The 26,633-nt window shown below is 42.4% G+C and overlaps 1 protein-coding gene across 3 annotated transcripts in view; it reads right to left on the bottom strand.

Moving 5' to 3' along the window:
* The window catches only part of LOC6599314 (mannosyl-oligosaccharide alpha-1,2-mannosidase IA), a 66,097-nt gene that overhangs the window by 11,935 nt on the left and 27,529 nt on the right, over positions 1-26,633 (bottom strand). The window contains exon 1 of one of the 3 annotated variants that reach the window (XM_026991299.1): positions 2,716-3,300. The exons of the other annotated variants lie outside the window; for them this stretch is intronic. Within the exon in view, the coding sequence (XP_026847100.1) occupies positions 2,716-3,228 (513 nt within the window). The 5' untranslated portion in view covers positions 3,229-3,300. Of the gene's footprint in view, positions 1-2,715; positions 3,301-26,633 lie in introns of those variants that run through there. 3 annotated transcript variants of the gene reach the window in all.

A 26,633-nucleotide genomic window follows, 5' to 3' on the forward strand; every position in this document is an offset into this window, starting at 1 on the left:
TCCAAAGCAGCTCCAATCCACATGGAATTGGAGTTGGATCCAAGGTGCATCCGGATTAAGGTGTTCTACCATCGAACCAATGCAAGAGCCACAGTGCGATCCAGTGCTGACTAAGCTGTGGATTTCGATAGCTTGGTATTTGAAAGTACAGCGGAGTCCTGGACTTCAAATGCCACAATCAAAATCCAGTTCGAGCGCCTGAATGCCGTTGAATGTCTCTGGTGCTCAAGGCATCCAATGTATGTGAAAGGCGCTTCCTGATTAAAGTTGCCTTCAGTCAAAAGGGCCGTGTGTCAGCCAGCTTCATGTGGTTTCTGCTCATCAGCGCCAATGGCTCTTTGGCGGCCACAATCGAGGGTATAAAAACATAAATACAGGTCTTTCTGGTCACCCACAAGAAACAAATCAGAACTTGTAGCTATCGTCTCACTATCCACTCGGTACCGACTCACCATCGCCTCACTATCGACTATCGAGGGAGGTAAAACTGAATTATTGGTTGTGGAATAGTTCAATTATTAATTGACAACTTTGTTGTGGATTTCTCTCGTTCCCCGTCAGCCACAAAGCTGGAAAAAGGGACGAACCACAGATACCAATCGATGGTTTATAGAATGCGACTCTGTGATACCATTGCACCGCTACAGTTCCACACAAATAACCGAGAGACACATTTCTGGAATCTGCCAGACCCAAACCTCCTGCTCATTTTGCTTCGAGGCAGCCTCATTATGATAGGAGATGGATTCAAGCTTTCTGAAACGTAACTCATCATCGCAGAGGAACATCCATTAGAAGTCATTTCGCTGTTGCCAGCTGATTTCTGTGCGAAGTGAAGTTGGTTGCGCCTTGCCATTGCGATAAATGCAGTGAGGGAAACAGAAAGAACTGTTTTCGGAGAGATTCTTCTGCATTTGCTTCTGTAAATATTCATTTTGAATATTTAGAGCTGCTATATTAATCCTATAGATGACTGCCAATGAACTTTGACCTTTGTAATATCATTTATGTGTTCGCCGCTTAGGAGATTCCGATAATACAATTTGTTTACTTTCCAATTGAACATTAGCCTTCCAAGCGGACATTCATCTTGGGGTAACTCACCTGAAACGAGAGACAAATCGAGGGGAGACAATGAATAAAACATTATATCACAAAAGGCGTTGCTCGAGGGAGAAACAAGAAACTTAAATGGTAACATATTATACCCTTTCCTTATCAAATCGAATGAGGGGTAACAGGGGCAAAGCTTGAGCTGCTTTTCTCGCCTGGGATTACACATATAAATGTCTTCATCTGTCTGCTCCCACCCCCCACACACACAGACAACCTTCTCGTCGGGTGTTCGGACAGGCAATCACATGAATAAATGTATTCTCGCATTCACCTGCAACATTTGCATTCAATTTTTACCCACTCGTTCGCCCTCATTCGCATTCTTTGTCTTGAATAGAGATACATATATCATTTCTCTGTGTGGTGTGCATCAACAAATGTCAGTTACATGTCACAAAAACTGTGAGATTTCGAAGGTTATTTTGAAGCTTTTGGTATCCTTTAAGCTGTTTCTAGAGCTTATCTTTCGACTGCTCGATGGGAAATCGATTTAATGCATTTAAATGTTAATCAAATGGCAATTTTATTGACTTTTCTCCATCTTTAGGCCGTCTTTAAATGTGTTCTGCGCCATTTGCCATTTACCAATTGCCAATTGCCATTGCCGTTACGGTTACGGTTGGAGTTTTGCGTTTTGCAATTGCATTTGCAACTTGTTTAGGCGCATCGCCTGGCCCAAGGTCTACTCTACTCTACGTTCTAGCCATGTCTACTTCTGGCTCCCTTGTCACGACAACACGGGCCCCTTTGAGCCCCGTGAAAGCGTCGGGCAATTGGCCAGAGTCCCCAGTCCCCAGTCACCATCCGCCACAGGGGCGGCGGAGGAGAGCCAACCACGTAATGGCAATTGTACAAGAGAAGGAGCCAAGTGAGCGTAATAAACGCCAAGATTTAGATCACATTCAGTGGATACAGTGGGGTGTGTGTAGCAGCAGCAGGAGGAGGTGCACCTCCATTTGACACCTCCTTGTTGCCGTTGTAGTTGTTGTCACGTGCATGTTTATCGCTCGCTGGAGGTTTCAAAACAGTTTTGTGAATGTCTCTCAGGTGGAGGGGGACCTACACCTGGGCCCTGGCCGTGTCCGTGTCCGTGTCCGTTTGTCTGTAACTGGAACCATTATCCTCGGCTTTCACACACACACACACACACGCCTAGCGCTGAAATCCTTCAAGTGCTAGAAAGTCTTCAAACAACGGGTATAAGACCCCAGAAAGGATCTACGAAGCGAATGATGGAACGATTGAGGGGCATTTGTATATGGTGAAAAAGCGAAAGGAATTGGTTTGCCAGGTCTGTGGGTACAGGCCATTCGAGGGATGCTTCTGGCCAGTGCCATTCCTCCATTTCGGGTACAGATTAAGGGGAATGGATCAGGGCCACAAGGAACATCCCTTTGGATGGAGCAGATCATATTCCACGAGAATAAAGGCAATGATTTTTCCAAGGGCAACTCTTTAGAGTATGTATTGTTTCTGCATTTGTTTTAATCCTCAATCGTGGGACATTTTGGGTGTTCATTCTCTGACTTTATTCTTTAATAAACACAAAAACAGGACACTTGAGGAAGTCCTGCCCTCAGTCCTTGAGTCCGAACTCACCTGAACGACTCGTGTCCGCTTCGGGTAATCAATCAAACCCTTGCCGGATGCTCTGCTGTTAGACCTGTCCCTGCCCCAGCCCAAAGGCAGGACGGGACTGGGAGCAGCAGTGGATGGTTTCTCGTTGGAGTTTCTCGCTTCAAAGCCGCCCTCCTTGGGCCCGCTTCCAATCACCGCCGACACTTTGGGTGGCTCCAGCACCACCGTGGCCCGGCCATCAGCATCCGGGGCCGCCTCATCGCCCTGCTGGCCCTCGTCATCGTAGTCGGAGGCCTGGGTGTCGTTGAGCTTCAGATAGATATTCCTGGGATGATTGTTCACGTAGTTGAGTTCCTTGATCTGATTGTCGCTGGCGCTGACACTGTCGCTGGCCACCTTCTCGTTCAGCCGTATGATGTTCGACAGATTGATGTTGTTGATCAGCGTTATGCCCGTGATGCCCACGAGGACGATGACGAACCCAATGCCGCCGATCAGCAGCAGGGGCGTCGTCTTCGAGGTCTTTGGGCACATGTCCAGGCGTTCAATGTGCGATAATTGTTTTTTTCGATATCACTTTCGCTTTGTATTTAATTTTGATTTGTTATTTGAGCATATTCCTGCGATGAGAAACACTCTTTAACATCGAGTCCTTAAATTGTGGATTGCTTTTATTTTCTTTGAAGTATTTCCCTCGTTTTATTCCCTGCCTTTGGCCCTCCCCCCCTACGTTCTTTTGGCAAACCCCTTGATGGAATTGTATTTGCTTATATCATGTTTTGCTGCGCTTCTCCTCCCAGCAAGCAATATGAAAGTTGGCCAAGTTTCTCGCAAAGCCAAAAGGACATCCGCAGACGCACACACGAACACTCGAAAGGTTCAACAAATTCCTCAAAACACACACAAAACAAAGGAAATGGAAATGGAAATAAGAAACACACTTCTTGGATGACTGCCGTCGGTCTGGAGAGAGTCTGCCTGCTCTCCGGTATGTCCTGTATTCCATGCATATTATAAATGTTCCAATTGTTGGCCAGCAGCCGCACGACTGCACTTCAAACTCCGAATAATCAATACGAGCGGGGGGCGGCCTGCCAGACGACAGAGAGAAAGAGAGGGAGGGGAGAAGGGGGGGAACGAAAATATGAGATTTTATAAAGCACTCTCAAGTGGAAAGGTCGACTTCATAGAGCCCGGATAATGAATGTCTTGCCTTGAACATTGCACACACATTGCGTATACGCAGCGGAGGACAAAAAAGAGGGAAATAAATTCACAGAAAATTTGTCTGCAAAATAATGATGCCCTCTGGAGTATCATATTATTTTTTTGTACAAATTTATGGAATATTTTAGGTTGTTTCTCTTTGGACATCTTCAGGGAATTCATTCCGAACTAGACCCCAAAATCAAAGCCAGCTAGCATTTGGCAAGAGATCATCATTCAGCAGCCATTCAATGGCAATTTATTTCAATGTCCCCGCCATTCAATCGACTACCCCTTTCGGCGGAGATCCATACAGAGATATAGCATCTATTCTGTCTCAAGGAATTCAGTCGGCGGCTGACTTAATTCAATTCACATCAATTCATTCATTCACAGCGCACGCCATTCACCAGCCAAACGATTCGAAGATACGAATGCGAATCTTCTAGGGGCATGTATCTTTTACAGTGGGCGCTTACAGTGAATGCTCTTGGGCAATCCCATGGATATATATATATAAATGTATACCCCTAGTCTCTCTCGCAGGCATCGCCATTCATTTATAGGGGATTTATCTATTATTTAAAATATATTTTCAATTGAAATTTTTCGGATTTTTTTAGTTCAAAACTTGGACAACCTTTTGATCAAAATATATCCCTTAAAATGGTTTAAAATTTCTCTTAAATGGTCTCCCAATTTCTCAATCATTCTTCCTTCGAAAAGCAGAATTGCTAGGTATTTTTCTGCGAGTCTTTTTTTGCTTCCAAGGGTTGCATTTTGCGATGTTCTACTGTATTCATTTTGATTCATTGTCTAGATCTGCGTGCTATAGATATCGATCGTGTCAGTTGTATAATATTGTCTCTCTCTCTCTCTCTCTCTTTCTCTTCATGCCTGTCTCTATTTTTTTTTTTTTGTGGCTGTATTTTTGGTGTCTTGTGGCGCTAGTTAGCGTAAAGCTCACTGAAAGATAGATGCGTTTAAATATAAACTCAGGGGCAGGGAAATTGAAAGGCAGTGTGTGGATGGGAGGACGGTGGGGTGGGGTTGGGTGGGGTGGGGTGGGAGTGTAGGCTCAAGGACAAGCTCGACACGGCTCGGCTCGGCTCGGCTCGGTAGTTGGCAATTAACAGAAACACGAAATGAAAATGAAAATAAAACATAACCTGAACAAAAACAAACACACACACACACACACACACAGATACACTCAGGGAATGCTGTGTGTTTTTAAGGAGGCGGGTGGCGGTTGGCGGGTGGCGTGTGGCGGTTGGCTCTGGGAAAAACGTGTCAAGCGCGTCGCGGCACTTGGCTGGAGGAGCAGCAGCAGTCGAAGCCTCTGGGCGCCGCACCACCACCTACGCACTGCACCTGCACCACCCCCCACCACCCCCGACAGAGAGGCTGCAGGAGGCATGCAGTTTTTGCTGCCTGCCTGGTATTTCATTCGCAATATTTCTCTCTTCTAACTATGATTCTCTAAGAGATGCTCTCCACGACTCTCTATGCTCTCTCTCTCTCTTTCTATCTCTCCTGGCTGTGTTGCGCTCTTCTTCCTTCCTTCATTGAGGTTCTCTGCTACTTGGCAGATTCTTTCTAGGGGGGGCATCTCCGACACACATTTGCACTTCGCCTCTAATATCTTTTGGGCAGTGTTTTTCTCGCATCTCTCGAGTCTGTGATTCTTCAGCGCAAAGCTCTAAATAAATGATAACCATCCTTCCCTCCCATGCCACCACCCACCGCCCACCACCCACAGAAAGCACTTGGAACTGTTGCACATACGAATACACAGCCGAGCAGGGAATTTTCATTAATTTCTTGCACGAGGCGAAGAGAGTGAGCCATAACCCAACAAAAAATGTAATTAGAACCTTAATTGGTTCGTTCGTTTTTGAAAAACAAAAACAAAAACAAAAACAGAAAGGAAAAAACAACATTGTGACACATTGTATTTATACAAATTTTTGTTGGTTTTTCTTCCGTTTGCGATGCTCTGTCGTTCTTTTACGAGTGTATAGTATTTTGTTGTATTTTTTTCGTTGGGTTTTTGTTTTCTTCTCCTGTTTTTCTGGGGCCAGACACAAGCGCGTGCACGCACTGACTGACGCGGGACGAGACAGAAACCGACAGCGAACCGAATGCGGCGACTGAGGCAACACCAATGGGCGCCAGAAAACGGGGCGAAACGGCAAAGAACGACGCCCGAGCCACAAGCACGAGAGCCCGTCCGTGCCGCCGGAACAGAGATGGGAACGGGCCGGTACGGCATGGGACGGCATGGGATGGGATGGGACGGGTCGGGTCGGTAGGGGAGACAGAGACGCGATGAACGACAAGCAGCGACAAACCACGACGCCGCATCGACGAAGCGCATCAAGTGACGAAAGCACGAAACGAACGAGTGACGAACGAAAGCACGAAGAGCGCCTAAGCGCCTAAGCGTTTCAGCGAAGCTGATTGAACGACAGCCAGAGAGAGACAGAGAGAGTTCGAAACGGAACGGCAACAGGCGGAACGGAACACCCACACTCCCACACACGCAATGCAATGCGCAACAATTTGGCAATGGAGAACCCAACAAAAAAGCTCTAATCCAAAGTATATTTCAAACAATATGAGGCACCGGCCGACGGAGCGTTACTTCGAGCACACACCCGCCCGCCTGCCTTGCCCCACACGGGATATACCTTGGCCGGAGGGTGGAACCTTGAACAGGGATCGTAAAGCGATCTTAGGCCAGATTAAATATATTTTAATTAATTTTCATAAAACTAAATAAAGAAAAACAAATAATTTTCTTGGGGAAAAAGAAATCCATTCTTCGAAACCCTATTTTTCAAAGGAAGTATTTTTTACGATTTATTTCAAATATTTCCCGTTTTTTTTTCAGTGAGGATTTGTTACCATTTTGAGGATAATTTTCAAATCAACCTCTCCAAAAAGGAGGGGTCCTCAACGAATCAAACGAAGTCCTCCATGGAATAAGTTGAAATTACCTGATACTAAATTCTTACAGGTATCCAATGATTCCTTAAGTTTTGAGAAGTCTGTGAAACAAAGCATTTGTTGCGTTTTTTACAGGAATAGAATCGTATTTCGTGGAGCGCCAACGTCATCTGCGCAAGTGTTTAGATTAGAGATTATATTTGAAAATATTCGAAAAAAATCAAATATTAAACATAAATCCTTAAATAATTAGCAGACCCAAAGAAAACCATATAGTGCATCGGTAAAAATCAGTATCCATTGAAGATAGCAGGAATCTAAGGTTCATTCCACCCCTTCCAACCCTTCCACCGATTTTGAATAGATACATTTTTGAGATACCAAGCAAAAGTGTGAGAGTACACTCAAAAGACATTAAATATTTTCCCACTAATCCGAAAGATTTTCTGTAAAGACTACAATGATAAAACGAATAAAAAAGAATGTATCTGTATCTGTATCTTTTTGTAACATATAATAGAAAAAACATAGAAAATACTGAAACAAATTGATGACAATTAATGCACATCATTTATGTATGCCAAGAATCCCCCAGAATGTAATGGAAATTGAATAAAAAAATACAAAAAAATAGTAGTATGGAATAATCAAGAGTTACTGTGTGCGTGTGTGTGTCTGTGTGTGTGTTCCATATACATTTTAATTATGTTTAATTTATGACTGTAAATGGAAACGCCAAAGAAATACTCAAAAGTCATACGTCCGAACCACGTAAATACCCTCGAAAAGGTAAAAAATGTGGCAAAAATACAAGAATAACTTCCGAGGCCGAATAATTAATAATAAATAATTTTATCGAGCCAATGCCATGAGTGCCTCGACAAAAATGTTACAGTTTTATTCGAATTTTAGTGAAAGTCTCAGATATCAAAGTTTGGTCATGGCTGTCGTATAACCTCGAAGATCAAATTGGTTTTGTGGAATAGTTATCCTTGTTCGTGCCCCCAATATACCCCATTTCCTCAACGGCTAATGGGTGGACGTATAATGAAGCGAAACGCAGCGCAGCAGGAAAAGGCGTATCATAAAAACGTGTTAAGCATACGCCCCACACGCCCCAGCACACCACCCCCCAGCCAACAACCTCCGTCCGGCGGCGGCTGCTCCTGCTGCTGCTGTTGAGCCACTAAATGGCATAAATTTGTAAAGAAATTGACTAAGGCAACGCGACTAATTAGAAAAAGTAACTGGGTTAAAAATCCTTTGCCCCGCCAGCCAAAAGGATTCATTCGCCCGAACCCGAGCCGGAGCCTTTCTTGCTGGTTCATCGCTGAGACTGCCACTGAGGCTTCCTCCTTGACAGGATTGCGTGCGGAGGGAAGTGGAAGGGCCATCCTTGAGGGATGTTGTGAAATTATTATTATGGCGAGCGCAGGCACAGAATATGAATATTCTCCTTCAGAAGAAGACCTCAAAACCGATGAATAACGATAAGAAGCAGAGGGGCGCTGCTGCATGACGGTGAAGCGAGAGCAACCCTGTAGGGTCTCTGGTGATCGGTCCCAATCGATCTTCAAATTAAGTTTCGCATAATTACTCGCAATAAATCAGTGGGGCTGAAAAATGAAACTTTACAGATTTACTCTTTGACAGTGCCGCTGTTCCCCCCCTCTCCCTCTCTCTGCTGTCATCTTATTTTTGGGTGAAGGAGCAACAGAGAGGCCTTGAGAAATGTGTTCCACTAATTCCCTGTCAACTTTGTTAATGTCTTCCAACCTTCTTCTGTCTCTTCTTCCGCTTTCTTTCAGACATAAATTAATTCCCACGCCGCATTTCATCAGCCGCCCCCCGAAATAAGGTCTTTGTCTCGGCATTTTCATAACAATAACTTATTCGGCCATAAGCCCCCCAACTAAGTAAGTAAGTAACTAACTTGGCAAGCAGGCAAGTAAGTAAGTAGGCGAGCAAGAGCAAGAGGCAACATTTTTGCACTTGTCGGTGGCAACTGCTGTGGCTCCTGCCTCCAGACGAGAGGAGGAGTGGAGCACACACAAAACACCGAAAGTAAAACAATAAAGTACAGTGACAACAATAACTGTAACAATGCCCAAAAGCAGCAGGCAGAAAGGATATGACAACAGGCAGTAGGGCAGGGACTGGGGCAGGGGCAGGGGCTGGGGCAGGGGCTGGGGCAGGGGCAGGGACTGGGGCAGGGGCTGGGGCAGGAGATGAATTTCTGTAGCTGTTGCTGATGGGCTTTTTTTTCCCTGTTGACACCGAAAATATACAACAAAATGTACACTCTTTGCAACGAGTACAGTCCTTTATTTTCCTCATTTTATTCGGATTGATTCCGATTTCCGCACCAATTCAAAAGATTTTCACGCCTTTAATTAAGTAAACAAAATTCGAAGAAAAATCTTCACTAATCCCCCCCTTAGCCCAACCCCTAATTCGTTTTAATTCTAAGCTAAACGGAGCGTTTATTTATGTTTGAATTCCGCACTAATTCAAGTGATTTACCCGCCAAATTAATTATGAAATTTAATGCCAAATAATGTGTAGTTTTTGCCTTAATTATTGGGCATTACTCCAAGTTTCCAAGGGCGAGGGGAGTCTCTTTTGGCTTGGGTAAGGGCATGTCTTAAGGCGGATCTGTACATCTTTTAAAAGTGGGGCTAAACGATCAATCGGTTAGGGTATTAGGCTTCCTTTGTTGTTTGTTGATTTTTGTATTATTTCCGCTGTGGCTCGTTGCTTCTTTTTTGTTTCGCTTTGTTTTGTTTGTGTCTCCTGACATCGTTACCTTCCTCTGCTTTTCGTTCCATCTCTTGTCCCTTCTGTTATTAGAAAGCCAACAACAAGTTTTATTGTGTCCCCCGAGGGAGGGAGGAGGGGTAGGTAAAATAGGAAAAGTGTTGAAGGATATTTTGAAGGCGTAAAGCGCTCAAGACAACAATGAAAAATCCCCGCCTGGCCCCTAACAGCATCACGCCCCCATTGACGCCTTTGTGCGCGATTTCTTCGGGGCACACACACACACACAAGAGAGAGAGAGAGAAAATGGTTAAAAAGAGAAATAAAAATAAAAAAAATAAAGAAGAGTTAATTAGAAAAATGCTTTTGGTCGCCGTGATTATGAAAAGGAAAAGGCAATTACAAATTACAAACAGAAAGAACAGAGGAAGAGGAAGAAGACCAGCCCCGCACCTCCCCCCGACGCCCACTAAGTATGCTATGGTTTTTTGCACTCAATAGTCCCAGGGCAGAGTAGCGGCAAGGGCCGCGGCAATACAAGGCGGCATAATATTCTTGTGTGGAATTAGAAACCGGAAAGATCGAAGAGATCATCCTTGGTTTTCTCAAATCGAAATGCTTTTGTCGAGTACCTGCAGGCCGTCTAGGGGAGACCTCTCTTTCTCCTGATCATTCCCAAAGCGCGTCCGATTCGATCGGCACTCTCTGCGTTCCCCATCGATATTTCACACCCGATATATTGCTACTATTGCCATCTCCTACAGGGTGTATCGATGCTGGGTATTACTGTTGTATTCTGATCGTATATAGGGGGGGGGGGATACCCCTTCGATCCCACAAGACCACGATTGGAAACACTTTAGATTGAGTTTTCTCTCAAGTTCGTTCATTTGCAGCTCTTTGTTCTTGAGTTGACTTTAAAGAGCCGCAGCAAGTGCTGCCTTCTGTCCTGTGCGCCATTAATATTCCTTGAATTCCCACTGCAGTGGCTCGTAATACTCAGAGCAAAGAGGACTCCCTAGACTTGAGTTTCCCTTGGAACGGTCTGGGGCGGAGAGGTGCGGAGCGCATTAATCCATTTAATAACGCAAGTGGACAGGGGACTGTGGACAGTGCACAATGACCCTCTGCTGTTGGGGTGCGGTGCCGGCTGGCAATGCAGTTAAATTAAGGACACTCCGCAGGAGAATTGCAAGAAAAATACAATTATTTGTAACATCTGTTCCCTTTTTGATGTGCACTCATGAATACTACAGATAATTAGAAATATATATATTGTGTAAAGGAGTGGGGGAGAGGGTTATCTCTATATCAAGCCTTTCAATTAAATGGGGTTCGATTTATTTGAATCATTTATAAACCAGAGAAATGCCTGCTTTTCGGAACTAGTTCCGCTTTGAGAACCCCGCCGAAAGGAGCCTCCCCGCCAGTCGTAAAATACTCGAACATTTGGCCTTTGAACGAGATGCCATTAGAGGTGGCTCCTACTGCAGTGCACTTTTTACCGCTTTCCTCGTTTCCCTATCGTTCTTTTCCTTGGCTTACATTCTGCCACAGACACACACACACACACAGACACACACACACACACAGACACACACACACACACATGAAATTTATGGGCTTGAAAAAAAGGAACGGGGAAAATGTTAAGAAAATGGAAATAAAATAAAATAAAAACTCTTTACAACAAAAAGCACTAAACCCCTGGCCACGCCCCCCCCCCCCCCCCCCCCCCCCCCCCCCCCCACACACACACACACACACTCAAAGAGGACCAGCGGCAGACCATAATGGGCGGATAGGCCGCAAGGGAGAGCCTGAGGGGTACGGGAGGTCGGGAGGGATTCTGCCACGGCCATAAACATGAAAAATACAAGACTCCGAGAATCGAGGCTAAAAGCCAGAGAGCAGCGGCAGTAAAACCGAAAACCAAAAAATTAAACAAAAATTAAACCAAGAAAATAAAAAAAAAAGACAAGGAATTTGCAAATGGATTTAATAGAAATTTAATAATGTATAAAGATGCATCAAGTCGGTCCAAGGCATATCTTTGTAAATGTGTGTCCGATGCGGTGAAGATATATATAAAAAAAAAGGACACAAGAGCCACCACAAAACAAACAAAAAGTACATGGGATCCTCTGCACAAACATTTCTTCAAAAAATGGCCCATAAGTCCCTGGGGTCTTTGGTCGTTCATTCGATTGGTTCCAAACAGATCTGACAGCAAGGATTTTCACACTTTTTCGAACGTTATCAACAGCCCGAAGGCCTAGTGGCATTGGCCATAACTATTTATGAATAATAAATAAACAATTCATTGATAAAGAGGACAATTTATGAGTGCTCGGGTGTGAGCGGAGAGCGCTGGAGGACCACTTAACCAATATGGTCCCGGAATAACACTAATGTAGGTGAGAAGGCTGTGCTGTCTGTCCCATAGAGAGGGAAGCCGTCAAGCACCCGAGAGGGGAGCTGTCGTCTCGTCAGTTGTCCCTCGCGAAAGTCGCAGTCAAGAGCCCCAGAAAACCCTTAGACCAAATACCAATAAACATTATATTAATAAACAATCCTACGGGTAACGATGTGTCCTTTCTTTTACCGTCTATTATCCCCCGAAACTGCAACGATATTCACGAAAGATTGCGATATCCAGCAGGAATTTCGGCTCTTAGAAGCGTTTTCAAAAGTGCAAATTTCCGAATAAATAAACTCCTATTTGGGTGCCTTTATAACCATTCGCGGTATCATCCAATAAAAATCAATTATTATGCAATGGGAATCGTTAGGGGAGGTGCTATGGCCAAGGGTATTCGGTTTCCACTTTATTGGCCTCATTAAACGCACTCGAAAAACGGGCAAAAACTCCGCAAAACACCCCGTCAGAGAAATGTGTGTGGAAATTAAATGAAATTGTGCTCATGATTGCGATTATGGTTATGACTGCTGCTGCTGCTGCTGCTGCTGCTGCTGCTGCTGCTGGTGGGTGCTTCAAGGGGCCCACTTCTGGGGCCAAGCCATAAGCCAGTTCGTTAAACGCAGTGCCACCGCTCGGGCGTATCCCGTTCTTGGGCTCTGTGCTCCACCACACAGATCTAATTACCAGCTGCAGAGCAGCGCAATCAGCAGCCACACAAACACAGGGGCCCGGGGCTGGGCAAAGCAATTAGGAGCGACCCCAAAACGAAATCAAGGTCTCATTCGCGCTCCTCTCTCTGGATCCACCTTCCCCTTCGATGCGTGCTAATTGTTCTCTCACTTTTTCGAGGTTTATTTTGTTTGCCAATCTGCTAATCTTCAAAGCAGATCCAAGGGGGCTCTAAGTAGAACAGATACCAGACAGATCGTTGTACTTTGTTCGGTATTGTGTGCCACTTGATCCGATGCGCCATCTCCTGGGATCAACAAACAATGCAATTATGCAAATCCAGATGCAGTTGCAGATTCCAAAGATTGGGGTTAAATGGTTATGGAAATCTTTCGCTGTTTGTCCGTTTGATTGGGTAAATCATTCTCTTTTGATTGGACTTTTGTGGTATGGGACAAGCTGGAAAAGCTGATCTTATTCAACAGAGATCTACTTCGGAGGGCTCTTTGGGGAATCATTAAAAGTTGGAGAAATGTTCCTTTATATAGCTTTGAATTGGTATTCTTCTATCCATAAAACAGCAGAGGCTATGGCCAGCCATGGGACTTGGAGAGATGTTTAATGGAGAGAGAAGTGCTCGAAGGCTGGTCGGTTGATTTCCTTCTCCAGCTAGATCTGGTTATAAATTTCTCTCTTTCTCTTTCACAGCGTGGTTTAGCATTACTATTTCCCTCATATTGCTATTCGTATGCCTTCGGCAACCCTACCCTGCCACATAATGTGGCATCTACTAGCATTGTGGCATGTGTGGCAATCAATTCGTTTCGCATTTGCAAATTTCCAGCCCACGATGGCAGTTAACCAACAAAATTTTGGAGCATTAAATCTGCGCCATTCAATTGCCAAATCTGTGGTCTGGGGGGAGCATCGATTGAATTGCCATTTGCATGTGTGTGCATGTGTGTGTGTGCATGTGTGTGTGTGCATGTGTGTGTGTGCGTGTCTCTCTGCGTGTGACATTATCGCAAAATGGCCGCCCAATAATCATAATTCATGGGACATTGTTTGGAGTATTTCCCAGGCCAAATACCAACACAACACACACATCTGCCGCCTGCCCCCATCATCTGACCCTCATCCATACCCCCCACCGCCTCTCATCATCCGCCTCATGATTATCATCCTTATTATGATTATTATTATTATTATCCTCATCGCCCCATCAGCCCCATTGGATCTCTGAGAATGGCGTGTAAAACCAATTTTTCATTTTTCTGCCCGTCGAGCCATAAAACTTTTTACGTTGTATTATTATTATTATTTTTTGTTGCTTCTACTTTTTTTTCCTCTTTTCTTTTCTTTTCTTTTTTTTCTGGTTTACGTTTTATGCCCCGTCATAAATAAAAAAAAAAAAAGTATATGTTTTATTCTATATTCATTTTCTAGACCTCGGCATCTGTGCAGCGGCGGCTCGAGGGCCATTAAAGCGCGTTAATATCGAGGATATCGGGGATTTCGTATAAATTGAAAACACACAACAAAGTGAGCAACAAAAGGATATCGGTTTCGGTGTGGATTGCAGGGTTAAGATATTTTATTAAACGCCAGAACGTTTTGGGTAAATATCTTTCGGTAAAAATCCTTTTATTCATATGAAATATTTGAAATATTGAGGTCCCTCCTCTCCCTTCTGGCCTCGTAGTTTCCGTGTGAACATCAAAAAATGTAAAATTCATGAAATTTGTTGCTTTTTTACAGGGAATAATTCACGCCTTGTCCTTGCCTTTCGAGCGGCCTTTGACCTTCTTTAAAAATAGATTTTGAGCTGCTTGCTGGGTGCTGCTTCCAGGCTCTGGCTCTGGCCCTGCCTGGTTACTGCTCCACCGGTTGATGGGTCGTATGCGTAATGTCTTTTATGCTGTCAAAGTCAAAGTTAATTTATGAGAGACAGAGCCGCGCTTCCAGTAAATGGAAGGAGCTCTAAATTCAATAACCAGAATGAAGTTAACGCACACCAGGCGGAAGACGCAAGGCACAGAAATTGAATCTCGTCTGCCATCAGGGCCCCCGAGAATATGACTCATACGATCACTCATAAGCCCCGTCCCCCCCCCCCCCCCCCCCCCCCCCCCCCCCCCTCCCTGTGGGCAAAACCTGTTGCACACATCACTTAATTGATATCTATGTACATCATGGCTGCAGGTCTGATGCATTTGTTATTTACCTGACAATTGATTGCCTCCCTTTGCATTGGCTTCGGGCATACTCTATGGCAAAAAAAAAGGGTGTGCAAAACCACCATTGGTCTGGAAAATTCGAAACGGAATCAATTGTTCATGAGATATAGCCAGATATGTATTTCAAGGTCTCTTGACTGCAGACTCTTCGATTTGCATTGCTCGCGGTTGGAACGATCCCGAAATGGTGCCTGTAGCCATTCGTTTAGGGGTAATTTGTGCAGCAAAACTACTTTACAGCCCTCAAAGTGTATTCTGTGCTTCGGTTAGGGCGAATGCCCACAAAATAGTGCCTGTAGCCATTCGCTTATGGAAAACTGCCAGAACAAACCCCTCTCAAAGGGTATGAAACGCTTCGGTTGTGCACTGTTCCAAACGGCATTCTGTCAAACAAAAAGTAAACACTGAAAATATCTCTGGTTTATGTTGCGGTTTGCTGTGCTGGAATGCTGTGGTGCGCTGTTGCAGGACATGCAGGTGGCAAGTCAATCTCTCAGGGTTTATTTTTTTGTTCTGCATTTGGTTTCATCGTATCCGGTATGCCATTGGCTTTGCCTTTCGTTTATTTGCATTTGATATGTGAACAATTTTATCACAGTTCTCGCTTCGCTGAGTTCTCCTCTCCATTTCCCTGCTCCTTCATCTATTTCCACCTTTCATTTTAATTGTTAATTTGCCCTTTTTTCCCCGTATTGATGAGTAATGATTGCATTTCCAGGAAATAGCAAAAAAAAAAAAAAAAAAAATAGAAAAAGAAAAAGAACAGAAAATATCAATACATAAATGACAATTCAATTTAAATAATGACTCGGTCATCATTTTTGGTTTGCGAATTGAATATTTTAATTGAATTATTTTGCTCCGAATGGATTTTAAGGCCAATAATTACGTCTCGTTGTCGGCTGCTTTCCGCTCTTTAAATGATAAAAAATGTTGAATAATTAATGGGGCGTTTTTAGACGTAATTATATTTCGAAAATATACTTTTTAATTGCTGATTTGTATGGGGTAATCGACTGATTTAATTACGAAACAATACACATCCAAGGAGTGGTCGTAGCCAATTTTATTTCGAACGGAAATCACAGGAAATAAATTATATGTTCCCAATATTATTCTCAGTGTATTTTGGTCTGTCTGTAGAACACCTTAATCGTAGACATTGCCGTTGATGCCGTGTAGCACCGAATGCTCTCCAAGTCCATAGCATGGTCCCACTTTCACTGGGTTTCCACCACACTTTCTTCCTTCATTCTCTACATTCGGATGTTAAAAAAAGACCACTGGACCAGTGTTGAAATTAGTTTCAAGCTAATATATGTATATATATATATACATAAATTTGTGGAATGTCCTTTGTGCATGCCCTGTTTCGAGGTCCCTTCGGAAAAGTGAAAATGTCATCGTATTGGCATTTCACGCTTGAAAATACTCAAAGGTTTCTTCCTCCTCTTAATAGAAAGAGTGAGAAGGGGAGAGAGAGAGAGATGGGGGGGTCAGTAGTTTATGCAAATCTCTCTCTCGCTTTAGTGGAGGGTGTGGGGGAGCCATGAGAATATGATTTATGGGCCAGCAGGCGCTTCCTTCCTTCCTGTTTCACTTGCATTCGGCATTTGCATAACAAATAATTCTAATTGCGAGTCCCAAAAGTCGTAATGAATAAATCTGCTATGTAATTGCACTTACGTCCTCTCCTGCCCTCTGCCCTCTGCCCCAACACACACACACACACGTTCCATAATCAAGCGAGCCCCAGAGCCACCACAACAGGAATCCTCTCATTGAATATCCTATTGAATTATGTGTTGAATCTTTGACCTCATGGTTTCCAAACAGTCGTCGCTTCGGTGGATGATGATATCCTTTGACGGTGGACGGAGGTATCCTTGCGGTTCGTCCGAGAGAGAGAGACAGAGAGGGAATGCCGAAATGGTAGGTCAAAATGCCATAACCAGAAATCCACAGACTTGTCAAATGGTTTAGCCAACTTGTGGCAGCCACACAAATGCCAATGCTCCTACGAAAGGTTGCTCGGATTACGACAGAGAGCCAGAGAGAGAGAGAGAGAGATGGCTACAGATACGATAATGCCACAAGATTGACGTAATTCTGTCAGGTCATACTAGTCCATCCCAAAGGGGGGACGGACAACGAGGCAGTGACTCGGCCAATGCCTGAGATGCCTGGCTGGCATATTTGATGAGTTTCAACAAACATCGCCCGAGAGCGTATCAATTTCTCCTTCAAGCCCGAATAGTATTTTTGATTGAGTTCCTCCTCTGCAGCCGGCAAAAAAAAAAAACACGAAAATTTCACAAGAACAAATATTGTGATAGGATACAAGGGCAACGATGCATCCATAGACATGCCCATTAAACGAATACTCAAATTTGGGAAAGAAAAATTAGGGCTGGGGACGGTATGTATAGGAATTTCCATGGAGAGGTCCTTCGAGGTCAACAATGAATAATAAATTATAATAAAGAATCAGTAAAAAAAAAGGTCCTGTCCCTATTTGATTTTCAAAATTTCCTGAAAATGAATTTTACCAATTGGCAATATCATCTGGGAATCTATTAAAATCTTTCAAGGCACATTTTTCGGTATTTCATATTTTCGAAATTGTATGGTATTTTTTGGGTATATTTCGTATTTTTCATATATATGGTATCTTCGGTATTTTTGGTATATTTAGTATTTTTGTATATTAAGTATTTTTGGTAATTTTTTTTAATATTTTGTATTTTTTGTTGTATATTTAGTACTTTTAGTATATTTGATATATTCAGTATTTTTAGTATGTTTGGTATTTTTGGTATATTTAGTATTTTTGTTATATTTTGTTCTTTTTTATATTTGCTTGGTTTGGTATTTTTTTTGTATTTTTGGTATCTTTAATGCCATATATTCCTTTATTTTCTATAAGAAAAAGGATTCATAAAAAAAAGTTGTATCTCCAAAAATTTACCATAAAAATGGCCAACACTCGGATAACTCTCGGTATATTTTTGAACGTTTTTTGTATTACTTATTATTTATTATATTTCCAGGGAATTTTCAGGATCGGATATTATCCGTTCTTTACGGGGTTACCCCTGCCATGAGTACTTTTCAAGGTTTGTTTGTTTGTTTGTTTTTTTGTTTTTTTTTTTTTTGACTCCTCTCAAGTCTCTCTATTATTATGTTTTTTTTAAGGGTATCGCACTCTTGGCGCACCCCGAAACGTTTGGTTTGTTGTCCTGTCAATCACTTGATTGAGCAGCCTCAACTTTGGCTCTCTTTATGGCATCACCTAGGGGCTCCAGGCGAACAAACGAACACCCCCACGGGCGACATTATCATTGTCAGGGTCATGTCATCAAGGGCCATCATCATTCCACAGCATACCAGTACACAACCATTTATCGGTAAGCCAGTTGTCGGGTAAGCGTTTTTCCTCAACATTTTCACCCCACTAGTCAGCATAAAAATTCGAACCTTTTCCTGCCCCGCGCTTCCAGCGTCTTCTTGCTCCTGGGTTTCGGCTTTGCTTTCTTGGGGTTTTTGTACATGGGGTGCCTAAAATTATGCAACACAAACTAAAAATTAAACAGTTTCAACTGTGGGTCGCACAACCCCCCAGCCCCCTCCGCCTGGTCAACCACAAAGCCAGATGCAAACACTTTTGCTTCCCATTTCCTTCTTCATTTCCCGCCTCTGAAAACTCAATTGGAAAGAGAGACCATACACGCGACTGTGGGGATACCCTGCAAAATTCTCTCAAATGTGGCACATTTGAATAGTTTTTCGTAAAACAGCGGTATAAATATATCTCTATTCTAAAAATAATCTACAAATATCCACAAATTTTGTGGGAGCTATGGAATAACATTTATGATTTTTAAAAATTTATTTTCATTTATTTTTAAATTTGTATTCGTTGTATTTTGTTTGGTTAAATGATAATCGCAACATTTTTAGAACAGCGTTTTAAAAGAATATTTTGCTTTCCTTTCGGATATGATTATCCGAATTAATATTGAAACAAATCGGCGGAGAACACTAAAATATATTATAATAATTCTATCAAATAGGAATTTGAAAATTGTGGATGCTAGATCAGAATCGCAATAGATGTTCAAGAAACTCTTTGTTTTTTTCCCAAAAAAATATAGCCCACAACTATAGGGTATTGTATTTTGAAAGCATTTGCTGTACTCAAGTTTTGGGTTGAAGAAATGGCAATGTCATCTGCTGTTCTTCCTTTCACTGACTCGCTCTCCTTTGACCTTTTGTTGTTGATGGTTATCTGGGAGGGAGTAGCAGGGAGGGAGTGGCAGTGGCAGCGGCAGCTGCTGTCCAAAATGGAGATGGACATAAATGAATCCTAAATACAGTGGAAATAGTTTTGTGGCCAAAAAGTTATGAAGAAGTTGACTTCACTTAACAGCCAGAACCACTTGGATGGACCCCACCCGGTCCCACCGGCAACCCGCAACCCGCAATCCGCAACCCGCAACCCGCAGACACTTTACAAGTCTATCTATCGGAATGTACACATGTCTAGGTCCTTTCTCTCACTCATCACATATTTATGATTCATTTCATTTCGCTTCTTTTTTTATGACAATGAGTTTTCTCTATTCTCTGGTCGCAGCTGCTGCTGCTGGTCCTCCTCTCTCTCTCTGTCCCTCTCTATTTTCTATTCTGGAAAGCCATTTCCTTTGGCATTCAATGGGAAAACTCAGCTGCGTCCGCCAGACAGATTTTAAGAACTTCACTAAAGTTTGAGTCGTAGCCAAAAAAAAAAAAAAAATACATAAAAATAATGTGAGTGGGCAGGGAGCAGGAAAACGATGAAACAGATTGGCGTGTAAGCTCCTCCTTCTTTACAGACAGTTTTTGTCTTTTATTTTGATGTATTTATTCCCTCAACATACTCTCTATAGCTATCTCGCTATATCTCTCTGGAGCGGCCATGGATCCCCTTAATCTGTGTAGATAAGTATTCCTTTCAAACAGATCTTGAATACTAGAAATACAGGAATATTAAGCCCAAAACTCTTAAGACTATAGAAAATTCAATGAAAGAGAAGACTAGGAATGATTTCTGACTAAGGAATGGGTATAGTGTGGGTATCTTATGTCTTATAGACAGATGTAGTAGAATTCTTATCAAAAAAATTATGCATTGTGTACAGGTTGTTACGGTTATTGAAGATATATACGGGTATGTATGTTCTTCTTTGATAATTCTCTGCATTTGTTCCTCGATATTCCATTTCTTTATATTGATTCGGTATGCGTCAAAGGATTCTTCGAGCCTTGAACTCTTGTTTTTCCGGTTATTCCCCGACCCATGGTTTGTTTTCATAGATCGATAATACTTGATCATCGTTCAGCATGGTCTCCGTTAGCTTGTTATTACTTAATGGTTTATTGTTCCGTTTCCACTGTTCCTCTACTACTATTATATTCCACTGATTCTCCGCCTACAATCTTTTTTCTCATTTCGTGTTTCCTTTCCAGCATTTCACAATGCACTTTACTTCCCATTAGTAGAAATGTTCCATTTCTACTCCATTGTAAAGTGAAATTCCATTGTTCGACCCATTAACATAAATCCGTATTCCCTTGTTCCAATTGAAGTTCCACTATTCCTCTATTGAGGGTGGACCATTTTCCATACTTCCTATTACCATTTCCTTCCCCTATCCAGTTCCCTTTCCTCTATTTCCCCCATGGACTTATCTTATCCTATCAATGGCAATCTCCCATTGCTTTCTGTTCGTTTCTTTATTTCGGTATCGAACTCGAGTATATCGAGAATAAAGTGGTAGCCCCCAAGGAGAAACTGCAAAGAAGAGAAACCAAAAGAGTGGGGAGTCCTGGGCAGTCTGAGAGGGGCAATAAATAAAGGACGGCTTCCTTCCGGTTACAGACAGGAGGGGGGCAGGAGCAGGAGCAGTCAGCTGGATGAAGGAGTAGTGTGTGGCAAATTTAAGGACTCCTTCTGGTCAAGATAGACAGAGGAAGAGAGAGAGAGAGAGACCCGCAGCAAGCAATTAGAAAAAGTCATAAAACAAACGATTGCCCAAATGGTTTCGCCATTCCATTCCTGGCGCAGGATATTGGGTCCTGCAAATAGCAAATCCCCTCATGATCTATGGCCGAGTATTGCGCGATTCTGTTGAGGCGATGTGGAATCGCTTATAGCCTGATATTTCCAGCAACGGCAAAGACCGCAAGTCCTCAAGGTCTGCCGCCAAAGGATAAATAGCAAAAAGGTGTGCTAAATAATTAAATTAAGGACAATTGATTGATAGCCAAAAGCTTTTTATGCCATCGCATAGTTAACGAAGCGTAACAGGTACCAAAATCCCATTCCCCATTCCGCATTCCGCAAGCAACTTCCGACAACAACAGAATTAGCTCTGTCTCTCCACACGGCATCCTTGAGCATCCAGGAGGAGGCGGTCCTTGGGCCATGCAGTGCAAGACACAATCAGCTTTGCAGGTGGAAGGAAAAATAGACAAAACCAGAGGACCAACGAGTGACACCGAGTAAACCAAATATCAAGAATATATAACAACGTTCCAAGGACTCGTAGGAAAGCAAGGAGCGCTCAAGGTTAAAAGCACCTCCGTTCGGAGAAAGGCAGTTCTGGGAAAAGACCGGGGCTCTAGCTCTAAGGGAAAATCAGTTCAGGGCAAAGGGAGGGAGCGGGCGGGGAGATAGCTCTAGGAAAAGCAGCTCAAAGCAAGCAGCTCACTCTGGGAAAATCTGAGAGGACCGAAGGAAAAGCAGCTCAACGAAACGGAAGCTGTGGAGGACACTAGAATGCACCCCAGCCATTCCCTCGGGAGGCCCTCGAAACTTGTTTGGTTTTTTTCCTATCAAATTTTTATATTTTGTCAAAGATTAGAAAAACATTTCATTGCATTTTGAGGGCAACAAATTGGGATTAAAACTTGAGGAAATTGTTCAAAGAGTACGCAACACGTCTCTCCCTCTCGTGCTCCAAAAAGTACCAATCCATGATTGGAAATACTTAAATATTCTTCCACTCAAAGGGTTTAAAACTTTGAATATCCTTCGATTTCCAGCGTAAAGAGTCTCTCGTGCATTTTAGAGAGATCCAATCCCTAAACATGAATCTCAGCTCACAGTTTCGATTTCAATTTCAATTCCACCTGCATTTTCTGACTCCAGCAGCCAGCAGGAAGCCCCAGCCGCAGGGGGAGTGCATCAGTGGCTGTCTCTGGATCTCTGTTCTGTCTGGGCTTCTCTGTTCTGTCTCCATTCTGGTTTACTTCTCTCCGTTCTCCATTCCCCGTGTATGCTGTCATCGCTTCAGTTCTGGCCATGTGCCTGTTGTACCGTGTTGATTCTATTTCGCTTTTTCCAGCTCTTGCCACAGCCACCCAAACCATTCACTTCAATCCACTCTTCTCTTGTGTGCGCTCTGGTCTGGTCTGTTTTGTACACGCTTCATGTCATGCGGAAATTGAATAGTTTCCGGTATTGAACAATGATTACTTACACTCGCTGCTGGGGACTCCGGCACAGCCACAGCCCGAAAAATCCAACCCAAAACTGCCTTCGGCAGCTGAAATACAATTCGATTCACATACGACATTCCACTGTGGGATACCCTAATCCAAGGGTAAGGCGGCAGTGCCATTATTCATTCGCGGCTGATTCGTTCTCGTACAAAATACAACCTCACACATTTCCTATATTAAATCGAGTGATTGTATTTTTACCTAAAATATTGGAACATTAAAACATAATTAAAAATCGCTCATTTCGCTTATGGGCAATTTTTACAACGAATCAATGCCAAAATTTGTGCCTTCGAAGCTCTTTAGTGGCTCTTAAAAGTTTAAATTCATCTTTGGATAATCTTGGAAGAACTTAAGAAAGTAATGATCCGTCCTTTTTTCCCCAAAAATTGTATAATAATATTCTGGGAATGTTATAGAAAATATGATATATATAAAATCCACAGTAATAATAATAATAGAGCGCCCAATCCTATAAACGGGATATTCCGAAAAATTCATGAATATGGGAAGGGGTTAATTTTTCAAAAATAATATTAATTTTTTGAAACGTGGTTTTTGCGTGGAATTTCGAAAGAATATCTGTATTTCCGTTAAAAGGTTTTGTTTCCGTCCGATTTACTTGGGAAATATGCGTAAAAAGTTACGCCGAGGACATTTGCCTACGGGCCAGGCGCAGTACATGGACATGGGCAGGACATGATAATTGAAAGCATTGGGGCATGCCACCATTTCATCCGGACACGGGCCACAAAACTTTGGCCAAGAAATTGCAGATAGATACCCCGCCCTCCTCGCCCCAGCAATAGGGACCATTCCCTTTAGCACCTTCTGTTCTTTTTTTTTCTCGAACTGTCAGTGGCCCTTCATCCCGTTTCATCCATCCACTCGTACCTCTTATCCTCGGAGAGTAAGTTTTGTCTGTCCTGTCCCATGATATTGCACTAAACACGAGGCCCCGCAGTCGGATTCGCATTTCGAAGACCAGGACCAGAAACCATTACTTGTTGTTGTTGTATCTTTGGATAGCATTTCCATTCAAGTTGCAACTCACCTGAAAGTAAACGAAAGAAGAAGAAGAAGGCATGAGGCAAGAGCATGGGGCGTGTTTTTCATATAAAGAGGCTGCTTTGCATTGCAATTTTGTTGGTTCATAAATTATACTACGCCTGGCATGACGGATGCCAAACGGAAATGGGAACAAAATATGGACGAAACGGAACGGGGAACAGGAACAGGAACACACAGAGACAGGGAGAGAGAAAAGAAAACGGCAAGCGGAACAGGAACGAAACACCAGGCCAAGAGAAGGAATCGATTACCGTTGCAAAGAAGAGCCATCATTCACTCTTGGGGCAAAGTGATTCGCTCGAAAGGAAATGAACAAATGAACGGTAATTGACACGGGGAATAAATGTGACAAATGAATCAATCAAAATGAACTAGTTCCAAACAAATTACAGTCACACTTTGCAAAAAAGGGGTTATTTTTGTCCTCGAATGGACAAACACAAATCATTCAATTGTCTTTGGGGTGGTAAAGCTTCGTTCTCGGTTTTATCGATACCAATTTCCCATCGTTAGGTGCCAAATGGAATCTCTGATAAGCAGCGCAACAATTAAGCAGCTAAACAAAGAAAATATGCATCGAAAGTATATCAAATGATTAGAAAAAACAATACGAAAGTGTGGTTAACATATGTTCAGGTGTGAACTAGTTCGCTAAATGAACAAGCTCCCTTTTTTTGGTACAGTCAACCCGGAAATCGAAGCAATTACTTTTTAGGGACATGAAAACTGAGGCAACGCAAATCAGTTCCATACAAATGCTCTCTTTCTTCTCCTCACTCGACCGCACTTTTCCGCTCTTTGTCGCTCGTTTCCGCTTTTTCCCACTCGTTTAAGCACTACCCCTTTCGTAAGCACGTGAAGAGCCTACGGCAATTTGAAAGCCAAAAAGCCAAAAGGTGCTACGCTTCTGTTTACCCAAAAAGTTAAGCAATTTATTATCCAGAAAAACTTGTACACCCACAAAAGACAGCGAGAACGTAGCAGTCACGAAAGGAGTTGAAGCTTGAAATTAGGTCTACAAAATGGACTTGAAACTCGACTCGAGACTGGCGGCGGACTCCTAAGACAGAGGAATCTCCGCCAAGAAAGAAAAGAGAGGAAGCGCCATGTGGATTCAGCTGGAGGATTCGATTATTAGTTGCCAAAGGGAATTGGTTGTGTATTAAAACTTTAGATCTAATATTCATTTATTTCAGATTTGTATTTTAGATACAAATCTTGCTTTACTTGCTTTCCACATGGCTTGGTCTCGTTCGAAAAAGCTTTTTCAAATGCATCTCTGGTGCAATCTCGTTGTTCTCGAGGGCAGTCCATTTAGAGAGTGTGAGGGCGAACAACTTGAATGTAAATCAGCAAACGGAAGTGCATGAAATTAGCTTGCGTTTTTTTTTTTTTAATAAATGAGCATACTCGTAAAATTTCAACGGTTTAATTTGTTTGTGTGTGTGTGTGTGTGCCTCTCCCTCACACATTTTCCCTATTTCTATAACGCTCTCGGTCTCGGTCTCTCTCTCTCTCTCTCTCTCTCTCTCTGTCTGTCTGTCTCTCTATCAACGAAAAAGCGGTAGACAGGGGCATACATTAGAAAAGCAAGTAAATAATTTCACACGAAATAAGTTTGCAAAGTTAATTGGCTTAGCGCTGCGCTGGCTTTTGACTCGGAGAAAAAACCAAACACAAAAAAGAACACAAAAGCAAGTGACGACGAAGGGAACACCCACTTAAAAGGCCATTCACAAACGAATTGGCATTCGCCCCGAGGGATTTTGATGCCCGACAGGTTATCGACGATTCAGCGGAAAAAAGATAATACAATGGCCTAAAAAAGATTTCAACGAAAAGTACGATTACCAGGAAGAGCTATTCAAGCTATTTAAAACTAAATCGTAAAATATCAATCAAGAATTAATCAGAATCAAGGCGCTTATGCCACGATTCGTCTTAATTTAAGAATAAAGTGTTCATAAGATTTTAGGTTCAAAATTTTACGAAAAATAACGCCTAAAAAGTATTAATTTTTACCTAGATTATTAATTTTTATTGCATTAGCTTTCAGAATGGCGCGGATTTCTAACACTTGATGGAGGGAAAACTGCTTAAAAAAAAAGTTTTTACATAATGTACCAAAGTTTTTTCGGAAAACTAATTAATGTTAAAAAAAATATAGAAAATTAAAAAAAAAATAGAAAAAAATTTAAAAATACAAAAATTAATACATCAAAAAATACCAATAAAAAAATTAAAAAAAAATTTTTTTTAAAATAGTTATTAAAAAATAGTTATACAAAAATAATTATAAAAAAATAATTTTCAAAAAAATCCCATTTTTAAACTATTTTAACAGTTATCTACAGAAAATGAGTAGATCCAGCATTTATTGATATTAGGGACAGCATTTTCTCCAATAGCCACTGAGAATAAAGATGCCTTTAAAAATTAGGCAATCATACAGGATATTGATTAGAATAGGTTGAAAAAACACTTTTAAAATCAAAAGCTTTTTCTGCTCGGCTGCTGTCACATATATCGCCACAAATATGATATACCCTGGCCATTACTGGGTATCAAAATTGTAATGCGAGAGCGACTTCGCTTGGAGGCTGCGGCACTGCCGTCGGAGGCTTGTCTATCCATTTCCATGGGCGGGGGGCGGCAACAGCAGCCACTTTTTCTATTCGGCTTTTGTTTTTGTCATCCCTGAACTTTGGCATGTGTACTCTCCTCTTCACCTCCAGGTAATCGCATTAGACGGTGTGTGTGTGTGTGTGTGTGTGCATTTACAGCGGATTTTGTGGGGTCTGTTCGACGGAGAAGTAATACTCCTATCCACATCCTATCATAGCACATAGGGGTTCTGCTCCCCGCCCATCGTGTGAGCTTTATTATTGTTTGCCTCGCAAAATGAGATTTAATTCTCGCGCTTATTTGCATTGATGCTTTATTTGTTTATGAATTCCCTCGCAAAAGCTATTAAAACTATGTTTTTAATTGTAATCTGTTATCTGTAATCTGTTTGTCGTAATGCCTGAGGGCTCCACAAATTGTTCGGATTATATTGTCTCTGTAATTGAGTGGCGTGC

The sequence above is a fragment of the Drosophila persimilis genome, unplaced genomic scaffold, assembly GCF_003286085.1.
Source record: "Drosophila persimilis strain 14011-0111.01,24,50 unplaced genomic scaffold, DperRS2 tig00000663-arrow-arrow-pilon, whole genome shotgun sequence".
Taxonomy (NCBI): Eukaryota; Metazoa; Arthropoda; class Insecta; order Diptera; family Drosophilidae; genus Drosophila; species Drosophila persimilis.